The sequence below is a fragment of the Lissotriton helveticus genome, chromosome 1_1, assembly GCF_964261635.1.
Source record: "Lissotriton helveticus chromosome 1_1, aLisHel1.1, whole genome shotgun sequence".
In the NCBI taxonomy this organism is placed as follows: Eukaryota; Metazoa; Chordata; class Amphibia; order Caudata; family Salamandridae; genus Lissotriton; species Lissotriton helveticus.
In genome coordinates, this window is record NC_136057.1 from 471,898,189 (window position 1) to 471,915,645 (window position 17,457).

At 42.6% G+C, this 17,457-nt stretch overlaps 1 protein-coding gene across 4 annotated transcripts in view; it reads left to right on the top strand.

Annotated features, from left to right (window-relative positions):
- Positions 1–17,457, top strand: part of PACSIN2 (protein kinase C and casein kinase substrate in neurons 2) — a 581,107-nt gene that overhangs the window by 489,949 nt on the left and 73,701 nt on the right. For all 4 annotated transcript variants that reach the window (XM_078673888.1, XM_078673891.1, XM_078673889.1 and 1 more), the window contains exon 8: positions 15,097–15,218. In XM_078673888.1, coding sequence (XP_078530014.1) covers positions 15,097–15,218 — 122 coding nt within the window. The remainder of the gene's footprint in view (positions 1–15,096; positions 15,219–17,457) is intronic.

Consider the following 17,457-nt stretch of genomic DNA (forward strand, 5'->3'; position numbering starts at 1 on the left):
CCCAATCATGAGATTGTGTGAATGTATCACCGCTTTTTGTACCTGAACATTTCTCTACAGACTTTAAGAGCCCAAAGAAGGAAGCAACTGCTGACCTAAAGATAGCTGAGAGTCGATCTTTACATCTACATTTCGGGCTACCAGGACCGGAGGGAGAGGTGAAGTGGTACATTGTTGCCAGCACTCCCTAAGTGGAGGCGAGCCAAATAATACAATCTCAGTTTTGCTGTCATTGCATTGTAAATTACTAGTCTGCATCCACTGAAAGACAGCCGTCAGACAGTTCTTAAACATCTAAGATGCCAAACTTGGTCACTTTAGGGTCTGATGCAAATGGTGCCATCCAAACAGATTGGGCTCCGTCAGCGATAAAGGAACTGAACCATGCCAGAGTGGAAACTCTGGCATGGTTCGCTACCTGTTAATTTCAGTAAAGTTTCCTGAAAATGTACACTATTTTATTCAATATCTCATGCCACAACTACATTGCCATACTCTAAGCCTAAACTGTTGCTAACATTGTTTGTATAAAGATAGTAAAATGTGGTCTGATGTGCATTACATTTGAAGAGCTGGAAAAGTCACCTCTAAGTAGCCTAGAAGCATACAATCTCAGAATTCATTGTACTTGCAGTTGCCTCAGTATCCACGTGCCCCCTTTGCCCTTGTGTTTCCACCTTTGACTTTTTGCTTGCTAAGTTCTCTTTTTGATCAATTTTGTTACTGTTCTGATACTTTTGCCACTTTGTACAGGGCTCTGATACCCATTTGGGTCTTGTTCGCGCTTAAATGCCAGACCAGAGCAGCAAGCACATCCTTCAAACCTGTGGCTTTCTGCCATGAGGAATAAAGATCACTAATTATACAAGATTACCGTAGAGTTCTATACTAAGTATTAAGTGAACAGATTCTGTAGGTAGCTTGACCAACTTTAGAGTCCGATCTTGTGTCTGAATCCAGTTAGTGATATGAGTTCTCATGTTTTCCATGGACCTTGAACAGTTAGAAGTGCTAGGTGAGCATCTCATTTAGTAGAAAGGCATCTCTTTGGGTAGGAAGAGCACAGATGAAAGGTACTGCGTATGGGTCTTTGCCTTGTACCACTAGGATATAGTCTACGTCTGTGGATACAACAGCTTGAGCTTGCTCCCAAGATCTTTGGAGACCATTGGTCTTCCAGACAATTTTTTGGTTGTTTCGTATGAAGCCTAGCATTTGTCACAATAGCAGTGCATGAAGTTGTTGAACCCAGAAGTGATGAAATCTGACATGTGGTCAGGTTTGGAGACTTCATGAGAAGATAACACTTTTCACAGATAGATGACTCTGTCCTCCAATGGAAACACTGTTCGAGGCATGTGTGCTGTAGATACACATGCTTTGCATACTCCTGCCATGGGGTCCAGATGTTTGCAAGTTGTTGTGCTTCGAAGAAGTCTTTCCCAGTCACGCAGTAAGATGACTCCTCCATTCGGTGATGGTGTTCATGGGCATTGACTCCATTGTTAGTGTTTTGTTTCTGCCATTGGGTACAGTTGTGGTTTTTGGCGCTCCGGTTCGAGACCTTTCTTTGGGATCCCCTCAGTGCGCAACCCACTGTACTCTTGTCGGTATTGTTTTGTACGTGTTCTTTTATTCCTGTGTGTCGAAAAAAGTGAGAATACTCCTATTTTCAATCCAGATGATGTCGAGGGCAGCCTTCAGGCCTAGCCGTGTCTCCCGACTTCCACTCCGTCATACTCGTTGAGTCTACCGCTGCTGTAACATACTTGGTATCAATTCTGTCCCTGGGGCCACTCCAAGTATCCGTGCACTGACTTGCACAAAGTCTGCAACTTGTGCTTTTCACCAGAGCACAAGGAAGAGGATTGTGATACTTGTCTGTCATTTCAGTCGAAAAAGACTTTGCAGGATCATCGGGCTCGACAAAGGGACATGCAGAGACAGAACATCAAGTACACCCCGGATATCTTCAGAGAAGATACCGGACAAGAGCAGATGGGAGCATCGGTAGCAGAGGAGAAAGAGGCCCTTTCCATTCATGAATCGGACTCCGAGATCGACCTACAGTCCGAAGAACTTCCAGCAGGACAGGGGGGCATAAGTAAAAAAGCCACCTTGCCCACCAAACTTGTTCTCATTAAACTTAAGGCTTCTGGGCCACCACTGCCTTCGGGCCATGGTTTACAACAAGTAGGCTTAGCCTACACATCCATTTGACTACACCTTACCGCAGTAGCTGCATATCTGAAAAACAGACAACATTTGTCCTTATTCAAAGTTCCAGTTATTAAAGCTTTTATAGAAGGGCTTTAGAGAATAATACCACTCAGGGTACCACCTGCACCTGTCTGGAACCTTAACATTGTTCTTGCAAGGCTTATGGGTCTACCATTTGAACCATTACATAGTTCTCAGTTACAATTTCTTTCATGGAAAGTTGCCTTCCTAATCGCCATCACTTCACTCAGGCGCGTCACTGAGTTACAGGCATTAACCATGGAAGAACCCTTCTTTCAGCTACACAAAGATGGAGTGGTTCTTCATACGAATTCTAGATTCCTCCCAAAAGTAGTTGCTGCTTTTCATATTAATCAATCAGTTGAGTTACCTGTGTTCTTTCCTCAGCCTGATTCAGCAGTAGAAAGGGGTTTGCACATGCTTGATGTTAGAAGAGCACTACTATACTATATTGACAGGACAAAGGGTTTTCGCAAAACAAAACAATTTTTTGTGGCATTATTGTGTGGATGTCTTAGCACGTCAACAAGCTAATGTAGGACAACATCCACTGGTTATCCACCGCTTTGAGGAGTACTGCTATATAGTCTATGCAGCACACATGCCTCAATCTGTTACTTACCCTGTAAGCATCTGTTCTTGGCATGTAGGGCTGTAGATTCACATGCGCCCTCACTCCTCCCCGGACACCTGTGGTTGTTGCAGTTCTTATTATTCACACTCCATACGCATGGACATCTCTATATTACTCTTACTTGCTCCATTCTCACCCTCTTGTGGGAAAACAACCTAACAATGGAGTCAATGCCCATATGCACTATCACCGAAAGGAGGACTCGCCTTACCTTGAGACTGGGAAAGACTTATTCAAAGAGAAACATCTTGCAAACATCCGGACCCAACACTAGATGGCGGGAGTATGAAAAGCATGTGAATCTCAGCTCTACATGCCAAGAACAGATGCTTACAGGGTAAGTAACATACTCCTTTCCTTGTATTGTATTTATAATCCTTCCCAAGTAAGTCAGGGTGTGATCTGGAGTTAAAGTTGACTTTTGTAGTTGACCTGTAGACCGAGTCAGTGAAGCAAAGATTATTGTGGTTTGAAGATGCTTTAGTCTGGCTGAATTGTTGGAATAAGACAAGAATTCAATAATCCAATTATGGGTACATGTAGATCTTTAGCTGATGTAAGTGGGCTGCTGCAATCACCATGCATTTGGAGAAGGACTTCAGCCTGATAAGAAGCAAGCACTGCCTACTGAATAGGTGTGTGTGTGTGTTCCCTTCCACAAAGCACTAAACAAAATCCTGTGTTTTTTTATTCCTATTGGAATGTGAAAGTAAGCATTCTGAGTAACATTTACACACATCCAGCCTTCTTGAGAAGTGGGATAATTTGTTAAAGCGCTAGCATGTGGAATTGTGCTCTACTGATCCAGTTGTTAATCACAACTCAGCATGGGTATAAAGTTTGTCTTGGTTTAAAAAAATAAAGAAAGTATCTTGAATAGGTGCCTCTTTGCCTTTGAAGACCGAGACAGGTTCGATAGTTCACTTCTTTAGTAAGATGGCTTTCTCCTTGTGAAGGCGAGTGATTTGGTGTGATATCAGTAGTATGGGCAGAGATGGTGCTTTGAAAAGAAGAATATCCATCTTGAACATAAGGTAAGACTTTCTTGTTGCATGTATTCTTCGAGCGGAATTATGTATGAGGGTAGGAGGGACAGGTTAGAGGATGGGCAAGTCCTTTTCTGGACTAGGATTGAGGCCGTCCACACAAATTGGCTAATTGAGGTTGGTGGATGAGTGCACTCTGGAGCATTGTTTGTGTTGGGTGGAGTACCTCTGTTGTGGTTGCTCCTGTTGCTGGTTTGGTTGGTAGGGTCATTGAAGGAATTGAACCTTTTGCTGTTGATAGTATCTGTAGTGATATTGAGATCTGAAGTGATATTGAGATCTGAAGTATTTTATAGTACCCTGAATCAGTCTGCTTTCAAGATCTCCACTTTGTTTTTGTATGGACCACTTCCTCTTCCCTATGTGACCCTAATCTTGAGGAACCCGAGAAAGTAAGATTGAGTATTTTTGATTGACTATCTGGCTTCATGGACAACAGGCACAATCAAGATGATGCTTTAACGGTACACTGACACCACCGGGTCAGCTGAATCAGCTGATGCGCGAATCGCCTGATTAGATATGAGAAGGCCTTCCTGCACTACTTTGCAGAAACCGTGCCATATTTCTTTTGGTAGCTGTTCTATGAACTTCAGCATTTTCCCCTATGGCACCTGGTCGTACCTCGTTAAGATGGCCATATCACTGGCAGACTTAAGTGCAGTGGCATTAGTACTAATCTTTACTTCATGGCATCCATCCGCTTACTTACACTGTCATGGGGAGCAGATATTTTATGGAGCTGAGGCTCCATATTTTCTACTGCATAGTCGAGTTTAGGGTCGAATCAAAGGAAGAGCTAGACCAGGTCTTGTCCTGGAGGCATGTATATCCGCAGAAGATGTGGAGTTTGCAGCTGGTATTGATATTGTTCCTCTATTCTAACAGACACAGAACTACAGGTACTAGGGCAAAATGTCCAAATCCAATACAGAAGATCTTTAAAGTGTTATTGTGGGTGACCTCTCACACCCATACCTATGTGGTGGTTGGTACTCCTGCAGAGGTGTATCCTTGAGGCCAATCTTGGTAACTCTGCAGGAAATGTCCTTTGGGTGACTTCCAATAAGAAGTTGGTCTTTTCCTGATTGACAACATCAAAGTCAGGCTAGAAACAATAACTGTTGGTGGTGGTGCTTTAGCAGAAGGTGCTTGTACTGGACCCTGTGCTGGGATCAAAAGGAGCCAACTTAGAATCCGAACTAGGAAACAACCTGAGCCATTTCTGCGGTGCCAAGACCTTTGCCACTGATGAAACAGACAACTTTGCAAAGCTGAACTTCATTCTGTGTGACACAGAATGATTTTCCAACGTCAAGTGCCTTAACATTAACAGGTTCATACATGCAAAGTGGCATGGCGTTAGATAAGAGTGCTTCAACATCAATGACCTTTCTGACGTTCAGTGGTGGTGCAGCCTCAGCATCAACAGAGATCCAGCCCACCAGCGAACTTGAATCTTTAGCTGACATCCGTTTTCCTTGTTAGGAAGCATAATCTGTAGCTTTTTTTGTTTGTTTTATATAGCGTGAACTCGACCCAAAGGTATCAGTGCGCTTTACTTGTATACATTAATTCTAGGCATGGGGAGATTAAGTAATTTGCCCAGAATCACAGGGTGCTTGAGACTCCCACCAGTCTTTAACCTGGCTCCCCAGCTTCAAAGTCTGCCGCTCTAGCTTTAGAACGGTACTTGATTACATTGAACATAGTCATCTTTTACACCTTCTTTAGAGATAGTTTGTAGATAAAGTTCCCCAGGGTTGTGACGTGCAGCAGGAAATTAGTCTAATATTTGACTTCAATGATTATCACTGCAATGTAGAAGCAGGACTATAATGAAGTAATCATTTTTCACTAAGTGAAGCCTTAATCTGCATATTTTGGAAATGAATTAGCAAGGAACACTGCTCCTATAGTTTGCACATCTGTTTCATTGTAAGGTTGACAGTGATTTGTGTGTTCGTGTCACTGCCTGTTACAGATGCCGGAAAGAACATGAGGCATTCCAAGGTGATAAACCTCCTTATTAAGGTATAGAAATGTCTGCATGGTTCAGTTTAAGCCCTGTGCACAATGTGCAAAATAGGTTTATGGATATTAGTGGTTCGGTCTTCACTTTAGTTATCACAGTTGCAATCTGAGGCTGACACCTTTCTTTGTAAAGAGAAAACAAAGGGTTCGTAATATCACCTTTAACCTTAAGTGAGCAACAAGGACTAGGACCAATATCAGAAGAACTGCTACTATCTCACTTGAAGGTCATAGTGATCATCTGCTAATAGGGTTCCAAATACAGTAGTTTGCCAATTGCTAAGTCGAATCTGATTCTAAAACACAAGTTCAGTTCTGCCAGCATCAATTCAAATCACAAAACTAAATGGTTAATAGATCAGTTGATACAGTTGTGTAATGCTGCTCAGTTAACTGTTTCCAATAGATGTGATTAATGTATCAGAAGACATCAGTTTTGAGCTTTTTTTTTTCTTAAGGCTAGTTTTTATGGCCTGGCTTGACAATGCAGCTGCCACCAGAAAATTACGTGAGCATCACTAGAGAGGGGCTTTTGCTCCACACACATGGTGGGAGCCAGGAGTACATATTTTGATTGGGCAGAACTTCTGCGCTTCCACAAAATAGCTCCTGCCCTACACATAGCTGTGATCATGTTGTTTGTTTATCCAGATGCCTAATTTATGAATTTTAGGGGCACGCAGATGACAGTAGAGAATGTATGTTGTTTTTCTCTGGCAGTAGCACAGATGGGAGGAGGGCAATTAATAACCTACATGGATTTTTAAGTCTGGTTTGAAAGTACAACTTTTATCTGACATATTAACCTACACCAATATTTTTCTACAGTTCTTTGCTTCCACACATATATATACCTACTCCTATGCTATTTACTTGTAATGCTTCACATTACCATACAACATTCATTTAAAGCCAGACCTATTTGGTTGGTCCAATGCTTGTTGAGCTTTATTGTTGATGTTAATGGGGAGCATGTGCCCTAGTCAATGACCTTTGTCAGTCCCGGAGAGGTAAGCAGACTCTCTGGAGCAGATGGAAAATAATGGCTGTTATATCATAAAAGGAACCCCTGTTCTAACTGGTGAACTCAGAGAGAGAGAGAGTCTATTTTTCTTAAGCTGCAGTGACTGGGATGAGAACACAGGAGGCTTTGGGGAGGAAATTATAAGTGAAAGAGCAAGGGGCCTGCAGCATATTGAATGAGAATAGCGTGGTCTAAGATCTGGGCTGGACCCTCTTTGAATAACTTGTGGCAGATGTTGCTGTTTATGTTGTACTCTACAGTTTACCTCGACTCTCTGGGTGGCTGAAGCAAGAAAAGAGTAGAAAGTGAAAGAGCTTATAAAAAAAAGAAGTACCAGGAAACACAATCTCTGGTACATGCCTAGAAACTTGAAATCAGTTCGTAGTCACTATTTACTTAAAAATTCAGAGGAATTTCTGTGGTCTAGCAAAAATGTCTGATGATAACTTTGTGAAGACTTGGGGGCTGATTTAGATCTTGTTGGGACTCCTGTCGTCTCTCTGTGGTGGCGGGTACAAATACTTAGTTGAGCTGAAGGAGTTCAGCCTGCCGAATTTAGAGTTGAGCTTACTTAACCACCATTCGCATCAACAGGCTGTTTGCCATCGCGTAAGCGGCGCACCTCCGTCGATGCGGCGAACTCCTCTTCTGGCTAACAGTACTCCATCGCCGTCAGGCCGGTGGGTTTGCGCCAAGCCTATTTAGATTTCCCCTTTGTGCTGGTGTTGTCCTAGCAACAGATACCTGACAGAGTCCCTGGTAGAGTGGAGACTGATAAGTACTAATTATTTTAATGCATCACTGCACAGATATGTTGTTTGCTTCACAAATATGTGTAGATAATGTGTTGTGCCCATTGTATTACATATAGCATAGAACACAAACAACATAAACACACTATTGCATGTACACCCACAGGCACCACAAGCATTCACCCATAAACATCACAAAAAAACAAATTTTTTAAAGTGTCAATACAGTTGTGTACATTTTACCTTGATAAGTTGTAAAAGGAACATTATTAATGCATTACATATAAGTAAAAAATAGCATGTAAGAGCAATGTAAAAATACACATAGCCAAAGCAAATATTAACACGTGGTTCACAGTAAAAGAAGTGAGAAAGAAGGTTATCTCGGAAACCCGGTGAAAACAGGGTTGATTCGCTTTGTGGTGAAGTAGTAGCAGCAGCAAAGGAAGGACCTGAACAATGGGGTTCAAGTCCGAAGCAGATGGGGAAAACAGAAAAAAACTGTAAGTTTCTACCTTATTTACTTTGATTCCGCCAACTCAAGTTTGGAGTGGTCCCGGCCACAGTTTCCTCGACGGAAAGGCACATTGTGATTGGGCCGGCGGTAATCTTGGCTGTGCTACCTCCGACAGCCGTTTTTGCCTATGACGCTCTCGACGTGGGAGGAAAATTTTGGCAGAGCCGGCGGCACAAGGGCGGGCTATTGTACATAGAACTGCCAACATCTAAATAAAGCAGGCAGACCACCAAATAGGCGGGCGGATAGACCGTCAGAAAATTGCCAGCAAGACCAGATCTGCTAAAATCATCAGGCCTACAGCTTCCTGGAGTTCTTATCACTCCTGCCTTTGCCTACAACATGGACTGGAATCCCTGCTGTAGCAGCATCCAGGCGCCATTGGCAGAGGGTTTGTCCCGCAGTATAATGCCTCTGTGGGCAGGGTAGCCACCACCTGCCTACAAGAGTATTCTATGGGGCCTTTTGAGACTTTCCTTTCCACATCCCCAGCATTATTGTTTGGAGTAGAATTCCCTTTTAACTACTGGGTGTGCCCAGAGGCAAGCAGTATTAGAAACTGGGCATCATTTTGTCTGCTGTAGGTGGCCAACGATGTCTTCCCAGGCTCTAGCTGAGGGTGTGCATGGGCCTAGTGATGTGTAGGCTTTAGGAGAGGGTCACATGGAAGAAGCAGGAAAGAGACTCTGGAGGTTGGGACCTGTGGTGATGACCATTTTAGAATCCAGTCGCCTGACACTCATGAAGCAGCAGTGGGTTTGCCAAATGTAGACAGAGGAGCCTAAGGGCGTGAGACCAAGGGTCTTTAAGATGATACAGGCTCTTGGAGAAAGCCATTTTAGTGATTTCTGTGTCACAGTGATTTGCAAGATTTCTACCATGTTGCTAGGATTGCTGTAGTAATTTTAAATCTCTTGTATTTTGGGTGATTTGTTGGTTGAAGCTATGGGTGAGTAAGTCAGAGTAGCAGTCTCGATTTGATGGTGATTCTGTAGCCCACTGGACGGTTCTGAAGGAGAAGAGCGAGAAAGAGACTACATTTATGTACATTGATATACTGGTATCATGTACTCACCACATTGTGTTAAAGGTCGTTTTGGACTTGAGAATGTCGTTTAGGCTTTCGACCTTGGAGCTTGGTGTCAGTTAGGCGTCAGATAAGAGATTAAGGTAGATTATTTGTGTGTTTGGGTTCATAAATAGATATCCCGCTTTGCTTCTAATGCATTATTTGAACCTCTTTCCTGTGCAGGAATTCGTGGTAGCCAATATGGTTTCCAAACCAAAAGCTTTGTGTTGGTTTGCTTCTTCTTGAGGCTTATGGCAGTGGCATCGATCACCTCATATGCTCTCAGAATGATTAAGAAAATACTCCCCTTCTTGCCGGCTGATAGTCGGAGGACAGTTGTCACAGCACTTGTCCTGTCTAGGCTTGATTACTGCAACAGTCTCTACCAAAACATACAGTAACGCTTTCTGAATAAACTTCAGCTGTTGCAAAATGCGGCAGTGAGGTAGCTCAGTGGTACACTGAAATATGTTCCTATTACTAAGTAAATCAAAAAACTTCACTGGTTGCCTGTTAGGAAATGGGTGCGTTTCAAAGCTTTATGCACCATCTACAAGAAACTCCAAGGCACAGGCACAGATTACCTGAAACGGCAAATGCAGTGGTACCTGCCCAAAAGAACCCTTTGCTCCCTTGGAGCCGAGTTGGTGATAGTACCACCCATTAAAAAAGCCTCATGGGGTGGGAGACGCTTTGTTGTTTGCTCAGCAAAAGCCTGGAATGACCTTCCCTTCCATCTGAGAAATGCAACTGATCTCCTCACTTTTAGGAAGGGATTAAAAACCTGGCACTTTAACCTGTAATGTTGTCTACCATTTCAATGCTCAGGATAGCTAGTGTCAGGACCCCCTTGGTTAATCATTGCGCTTTGGAAATACCTATAACATAATATATATATAGCTGAGTTTTGTCAGCAGAGAAATGGTTGACTTCATGGTCTCCTATGATCTTTTGGAGGGAAGGAGAATAATAGTGAATAGTACTGTTGACAAAAGAGATCTCTGCAGGACTCACAAGCCTTAGCTGTCCCCTGAGGGGAATGTGGCCAGTCTCAGACTGCTCTAAGTTAGTTTGGCATGAGTTGAGGCCCTGTAGCAGTTCCTGGTTCTCTGCTAAGCAGAAGATAGTTCCAGGTGCCGAGACAGATTTTTAGCCAACTACTTGCCATAGTGTCCTGTTTCATCATCCAAGGCGTTTAATGTTTTATTGGTTGACTTTTATTTTGCTCTGATCAGCCTTTTCTTAGAGTCTTATCTTAATCCTTGTCCTAGTGGAATAGTGTTGATAAGAGACTCTTAAATCCCAACCAATTATTCCTCAGAGAAGCTTGGCAGAATACTGCTTGAGAACCAACTCATTTAGTGGTAGCAGCTCTATTATTCCCACAACGAAAAATGGACCAGGATTACTTCGGGAAAATAACGATGCAAGCCTCCCTTCGACGTGAATACAATTTTCTAGACAGAGCATTGTGATACTGGTGTCAGAGTTCCTACACTGCAGAATCAACTGCTTTGTGTTTCAGAAAGAGAAAAATTGGTGTAATGCCAAACCCTTTTCTCTCCTTGTTAGTACGAAAAAACTCATTTGTGAAAATACTGCGTACAAGTAACAGTAGCTGTCGCCCTTGGCTTAAAAAATACTAGTGAAAGTATTGTTTCTGTCATCAGTTGTACCTTCACTGGCAGTCTACAAAAAGGTGACAAATCTCTGGCTTTCCTAAAAACGTTTTATTTGAAGTAGAGTATGAGAAAAGGGAGTGAACACTGCAATGGCATTGCAACAAGGTTCCCAGGGCCAAACGCTCGGTCTTCCCTCACCCCGTCACCCAACAATAGCACCAGCCACTAGGAATGACATTAAAATATATTGAAGGGGCTCACTCTATAACTGGATGTAAACAGGGGGTGGGGGCTCTACAGGGGTTATAGTTTGGAGTGAAATGTTTGTTTCTCTGTGTAACTACATCATTTGCCTTTATTATAAGCCTGGTTGAGGGTGGAAATTGGCCTATACCCCTGCAGTCAAGTTAGCCTATCTTCTTGAAGAGGGTCGAAACCTATAGCTTTTGTACCCCACCCCAAACTATGAACACTGGCCATTGTCTCAGTCCAAACCAACACTGTCCCTGGACCCTCGATCCCAAAATCAAAAATAGCCCATTTTACCAGGTCATTTACACCATATTCCCTTTAGTCTCAACACAACCAAACACACGTTCTCCAGCCACTATCCTACCCTTGATGCCCCCGCAGGTGCTAACATTAACCTCTTTTAGCTTATACCAGTGGGTTAAGGTATAAGCAGAACAGAAAAGGTAGAAAGGTAAACAAACTGTGCTGAACTGTTGTAAATACTGAATACTCCATAGCTCTTTGAAGCAGGACTTGTGGGTCAGAGACAGTCAATGCATGTATTGCAGAAAAGGTGTTGATAATACATATTGTTGCTTCACAAAGAAGGTGAGCTGCTTTCTTGATCATCTGAAACTGTCCCTTCAAGTACCTACGTAACCCTACCTATTATACATTTTTGCTGTCTAGTCGAGATATAGTTACGGTTACGATTAATAAAATGCAGCACTTTTAATTTTAGCTAGGATTATGTTAAAGATCAGGCTGGTATAAATGTAAAGTGAGCATAAAGATGAATATCCGTATCCTTTATAATGTCTTGATTCTGTACGTGCTTCTCCGGAATAGGAAAGTTGGCGATGTCTAAAAGGTGTAAAGTGGGTACCAATAGGTCATGGTTAGATTAAACCAGTGACGTCTCATCCAGTTCTTTAATCCCACCATTCATAGTTGGATTTCTTTTTAGCGGAACAACATTCTAACCCTGCATTTTCAGTAGCATGTGTGTGGGTTCAGCATTCAAGGAATATTGGAAAGATTTGGGAACAGCTGAGTTCCAGGAAGTGCAAGGTGAGTGAAAGATTACCTAAAAATAACTAGTAAGAAGAGATCTGAACCAAACCGTCAATCCACCCGCCCCTTTTTACTGAAGTTGATAACATTAGATGCTCAGAGAAGTAAACAAAATTAGACTGGTGGCACATTTACCATAGTCTAGGCATGTAGGACTGATTATATAAATTTGGTTATGTGCGTGGGCCGAAACCTTCCCTGAAACATCTTGAGGTTTTCTAAAAGCACAGTCTAATAAGGTAGAGGTTTCTGGATTTGGGAGGTGATTTAGCGGGTTGAGTACGTGAGAGTGCGAAGACGTAAATGTGAAAAAATATAGCAAAATAGTCTGATTAAATTAAAAGTAGGGTCTTTTTAACACATGAAACTTGGTAGAAAACATACAAAATCAAAGGTATGGCTTATGATGGTGTCCACTGTAGATAGATTTGTTGCACCCAAGGGCTTAGTTTGCTCTACTAGCCCAGGTAGTGGACAGCAGATTTATACTCCGTCCATTAATTAGGAGCACCAGAAAGAAAGACTGGACTCACAGAAAGGACTAAGCAAGTCAAAATATCTGAGAACTGAGTAGCCCATACTCTGAGAATGATGAATAACTATAAATACAGCCATGTACGTGCCAAAAAATTCCACTTAATAGTTACAAATTCTAGTGATTTAATATGAACAAAATTATAAAAGTGCAACAAATGCCCATAGGCATCAGGGTGCTGTAGTCCCGCTACGCCGCTCGGCTATATGCTGGCTGCAAAAGATGCCAAATTAAATAGCTCTTCCTACAAGGTAAAAAGCCAGGTCTTTAAGGCTTTCCTGACGGGAGAGTGCCGCTTCAGACACGTGAGGTGACAAAAATGAGAATTCCAGAGCCTTGCCGCCGTGATCGAGAACGCTCTGCCCCCCATCTCTAATTCCAAACTCTGGGTACAATTACCAGTTATGTGCTGAACTGAGATTTCTCATGGGAGAATACCACTGAAACATGGCTTTGATTCCATCCAGACTTACATGGTAAAGGGCCTTATGCCCAATACAAAGTGCCTTGAACATAATGCACTTTTTGTGCCAGCAGCCAGTACTGGTCATTTAATCCTTTGGACATTGACTGACATTTAGGGATAGCCAGGGTAAGCCTTGCCACCACATTCTGTACTAGGTGCAGCTTTGCATGCGTCATCTTGTTGGTTTTCAAGTACAGGGCGTTCCAATAATCAACTCATGAAGAGACGAGCGCAAGGGTTGCTTGTCTACGTGCCGGGAAGGAAATAAATGGAAAGATTTTCCTCCGCATTCTGATGATCCAAGAGCAGGTTGTCGCAATCTGATTGACCTGTCGGTCCAGTCACTACTTGCTATCCCTAGATTCTTTCCAGTATCTGTTGGAGTAGGGAGAGACCCTGATGCATCAGTAGTAGGACTTAATTAATTACTATAGAACTAATCAAAATATAGTCCTATCCCAAAAGGCCAAAACCTCTCCTCTATCACCGATAGCCATCCAATTTTAAAAGTTTATATCTACGAGGGATAGCTTTATCTATGGGAGGGCAAGAGGAGTTTGTAAGGCAGCAATCAGTCGCAGCAAAATTAGGAAGCTCTTTGTCTACGAAATAATGAACCTCAGTGGCATGACGTACCATTGATCATGTGTACACTTTGCAGGCAGTAAGCAGTGAGGGCAACATGGGTAGGAATATCAGCCTGGCAATGCTTGTGTTCAGACTTTGTGCTGCATGAAAATGCAAATTTACGAGAGAGGTCACAGGAGAGGAACCGTGATGAATGTTGAATCGGGATTTTATCTTTTTCAGGATGGTACTAGCCATTGAGAATAGTGTCCTAATTGTAGGGGAACTGGATGGGCTCAGTTTGTATATATGCATCATGGCAGCATTCTGCACTCTTGCCAACCCTGGGGCAACTGTGGACGATAAATGATGTTTGCAACGCATTAAAGCCCCAAGTGTGTTTCTCTGCCCAGTCTTTCTGGGGCACTGGTTCCTTTCCTTGCCTGGTTTCCAGTATGCTTTTTGGATGCATCCTGGTAAAGGGTATTCTACCCAAGCATCCTTTGTTGGTGAGGACCAATGATACTGTGGCTATGTAATGATCATTCCAAATCTGTACTTCACTTGCCCACATGGGCCATCTTCAGTGCAATACGCAAAATACCCTTGTGCTTTTACCGCATTTCCCACCCTTTTGCATTTCTGCATTCCATGCAATACACACGGTATCCTCAAGCCCATATTTCGTTCCCAAATTTAGTATGGACCCAATCTTTGTGTGTTTTAGCCCACGTTGCATTGTGCGCTGCCTGACATTGAGCTACTACTAAGCCCACTCTGTCTTTTTAATGCCGTCCCTGATCTGTATGCCCAGCAATCCCTAAAGCAGCCTACTATTCCCATAGTCCTGTATTGTACTTCTGAGCCCAGCCCGCGGTTTATGCTTCTGTGCTGTGTTTCCAGACGCCTTGGCCCTTGACTGTTTTTGCTTCATGTAGACATTGCCAGCCTCCATTTCATGCATTCGCATGGATTTAAGGATATTGCTGCAACGCCTTGTTGTTTTCTGCATGCTTTCTGGTTCACCAGAGAAGTGTGTTTAAATAAAGCGTCAAACTTGATCCATTCTCTCTGAGCAAGACTGGGATAGTAGTTTCAACATCTCCTTCTGCTTTGTAAACTGCATAGGGAGATTTGCAAAGACGTTCTATACTGTAAGTGCATGTGTTCAAGCATTTTACACAGGTCCTCAAACCGTTTAGGTCCAACCAACACATAGCTTTGAATATATCGCAACAGGTTTTGGCATCAATTGTGATTACTATATTTTATGTTTAATTATAGGAGTGGTCTGCTGATCTCAATCGTACTCTCAGTAGGAGGGAGAAGAAGAAGCCTGCAGACGGGGTCACCCTCACCAGCATCAACCAGACAGGGGAGCAAGTATCACTAAACAAGCACAGCAGGTAAGCCACTCATGGCCACCTTTGTTCATGGTAGTGTTTGAGTGGCTGGGGCACGCAATATTAAGGTGTATAGCCCCCTATAGCTGTTTTTGGCCCTGCATACTGTGCATTGCCACCTGTTGCTAACGGTATCACGTACAGAAATGTTTTCTTATTATTGCAACCTCACGTACAATTACATTTGTTTGCCGTTTCTTTACCACTTGAGAAATATCATTACAACTAGGAGATATTTAAAAAATGATCTAAATACATTACTAATGAAACAGCGCTTATAGCACATTTTACATAAACCGGTACCCCTTCATGTTGCCACTTTTGTACAAGTCCACAATTAGAAATAGGCATGGACTTTTCTTCTTTGATTTAGTAGTACCAACTTATGTTGTGTCTCATATGTCAAGCATAGTTATACCACCTTTATGAGAGGCAGAAAAGTTATTAACCAGAAAGTGCTAAGGTTCTTGCAGTCCCTGTAAGGCATGATAAAAAAACGCTTTGGACACAATTTCCTTCACTGATTTTTCTAATTGTGTGTGTGAGTGAGCATCCCATATCACTGCTGTGCGCAAAAGCAGTTCCCTTTCTTTGCATGCACCTTGTACTAACACTAGAGCCCAGCATTCTACTAATTTGATTTTCCACATTGGGAAATATAGACACACCCACATAAGCTTGTTTACTGCCTTCCGATTGGTCCCAACATGCACATTTCTGTGAAAGTATCCTGAAACACCTTCTTTGGGTACATCCAGTTCAACATATTACACAGGGCGTATCTCACTCCATCCAGGTTTTATCGAATATACCGAGAGCCTCCGTCTGCCTGCTACAGTTGCAGAGATGAAACAGGAAATTTTCGGAATATACTATGAAGCAGCACAGCACTACAAAAGTATTGGCTCAAATTATTAAACCGCATCGGCCACGCACGGAAGAACTGACTTGGGGCAACATAGGAGGTGGCTTATTTGAGATACGCAATCTAAGAAATATAAAGTTGCCACAAATTTTGCAGTTATTGTGCTGTTATTAGCCAAGAGGGCCATTACTATGAGATGGAAGGCATCTATGCCTCCCCACTGGAGGTCTGGAAGTGAGAGGTGCTATACTGTGCAGAAGCAGTACACGGGCCCTCAGTAGAGAGGCAAGAAGAGAGTTGCGTGAAAGAAAAAAACTGGTCCACACAAAGAAAAGCTTGGATAGGGATAAAAGACCACATTAGACAGCAGCAGTGCCTACATAAATAGACTCCCAACACATTAGTCCCTGGATTTGTGTATGGATAGGAACTGCTCCCACCAGCCCACAAAAATGGGAAGGAAGCAGGCCACAACCCACTGGAAACAGCAGTGTAAGGGAGTAATAATGCCAGCTATGTTCTCAGAGTAAAAGTTAAAAAAAAGGCTGCTCATGGCCATAAAGCCATTTGCAAGGGAAAGAAGACTGCAGGGAAATGGCTCCACAACCACCATTCAGTAGGACACGTTAGCGTGACACCAACCATCTCACCGGTCTTTATAGTGGGTGGGGGCACATTTATGGACTGTTATAAATGAACAGATTGGTAAGATGGTCAAAATGGAACGTGTGAAACATTGATTATTCACCATAGCTGTAATTAATTGAGCAATGCATATCGAAATATGAGGTACTATCTAAAATGTGAAGCATACATGTGCACAGCATCATTCAGAACGGAGAAGTTGTAAAAAGTTGCAAATGCAATAAACGTTTAAAAAAAGGCACATTTCTTTGATACAGTTGCTGTAACCTATGGACATCTCACCTCTTAAAGATGAAAGAATTGATATGTAACAAATACCTGAAACTATATGGTTAGAATAAAATCTGAGGTATTTACTTGTTTGCCAAAAGAATTGATGTTCTTTAAGAATGATTCAGGGTCTTCCCCTGCTAGAATTGAATCTACCACCAAAAAAGCACCTGCGTGTTGTTTTTAGGGTTCAATACATTTTATTCCGTTTTACAACATATGGTTGCCCACCTCTATGTTTGAATAATAAAGCAGTGATCCACCTCTCTAACTTGCCTGTTGCTCAACCCTCCCACAAGCCTCCCTCCTATGTCAGCCGAACTCCCAGCTACCATATGGTGGTAAGGATCTAACAAGCCCCCTTCATACAAAAATCCCTTCGGCCATCAAACTGTCTTCCTTTTGGATCTAAGATTCATTGTCAAAGAGTTAATTTTCTGCTCGCAGCTCCAAACATTCTAA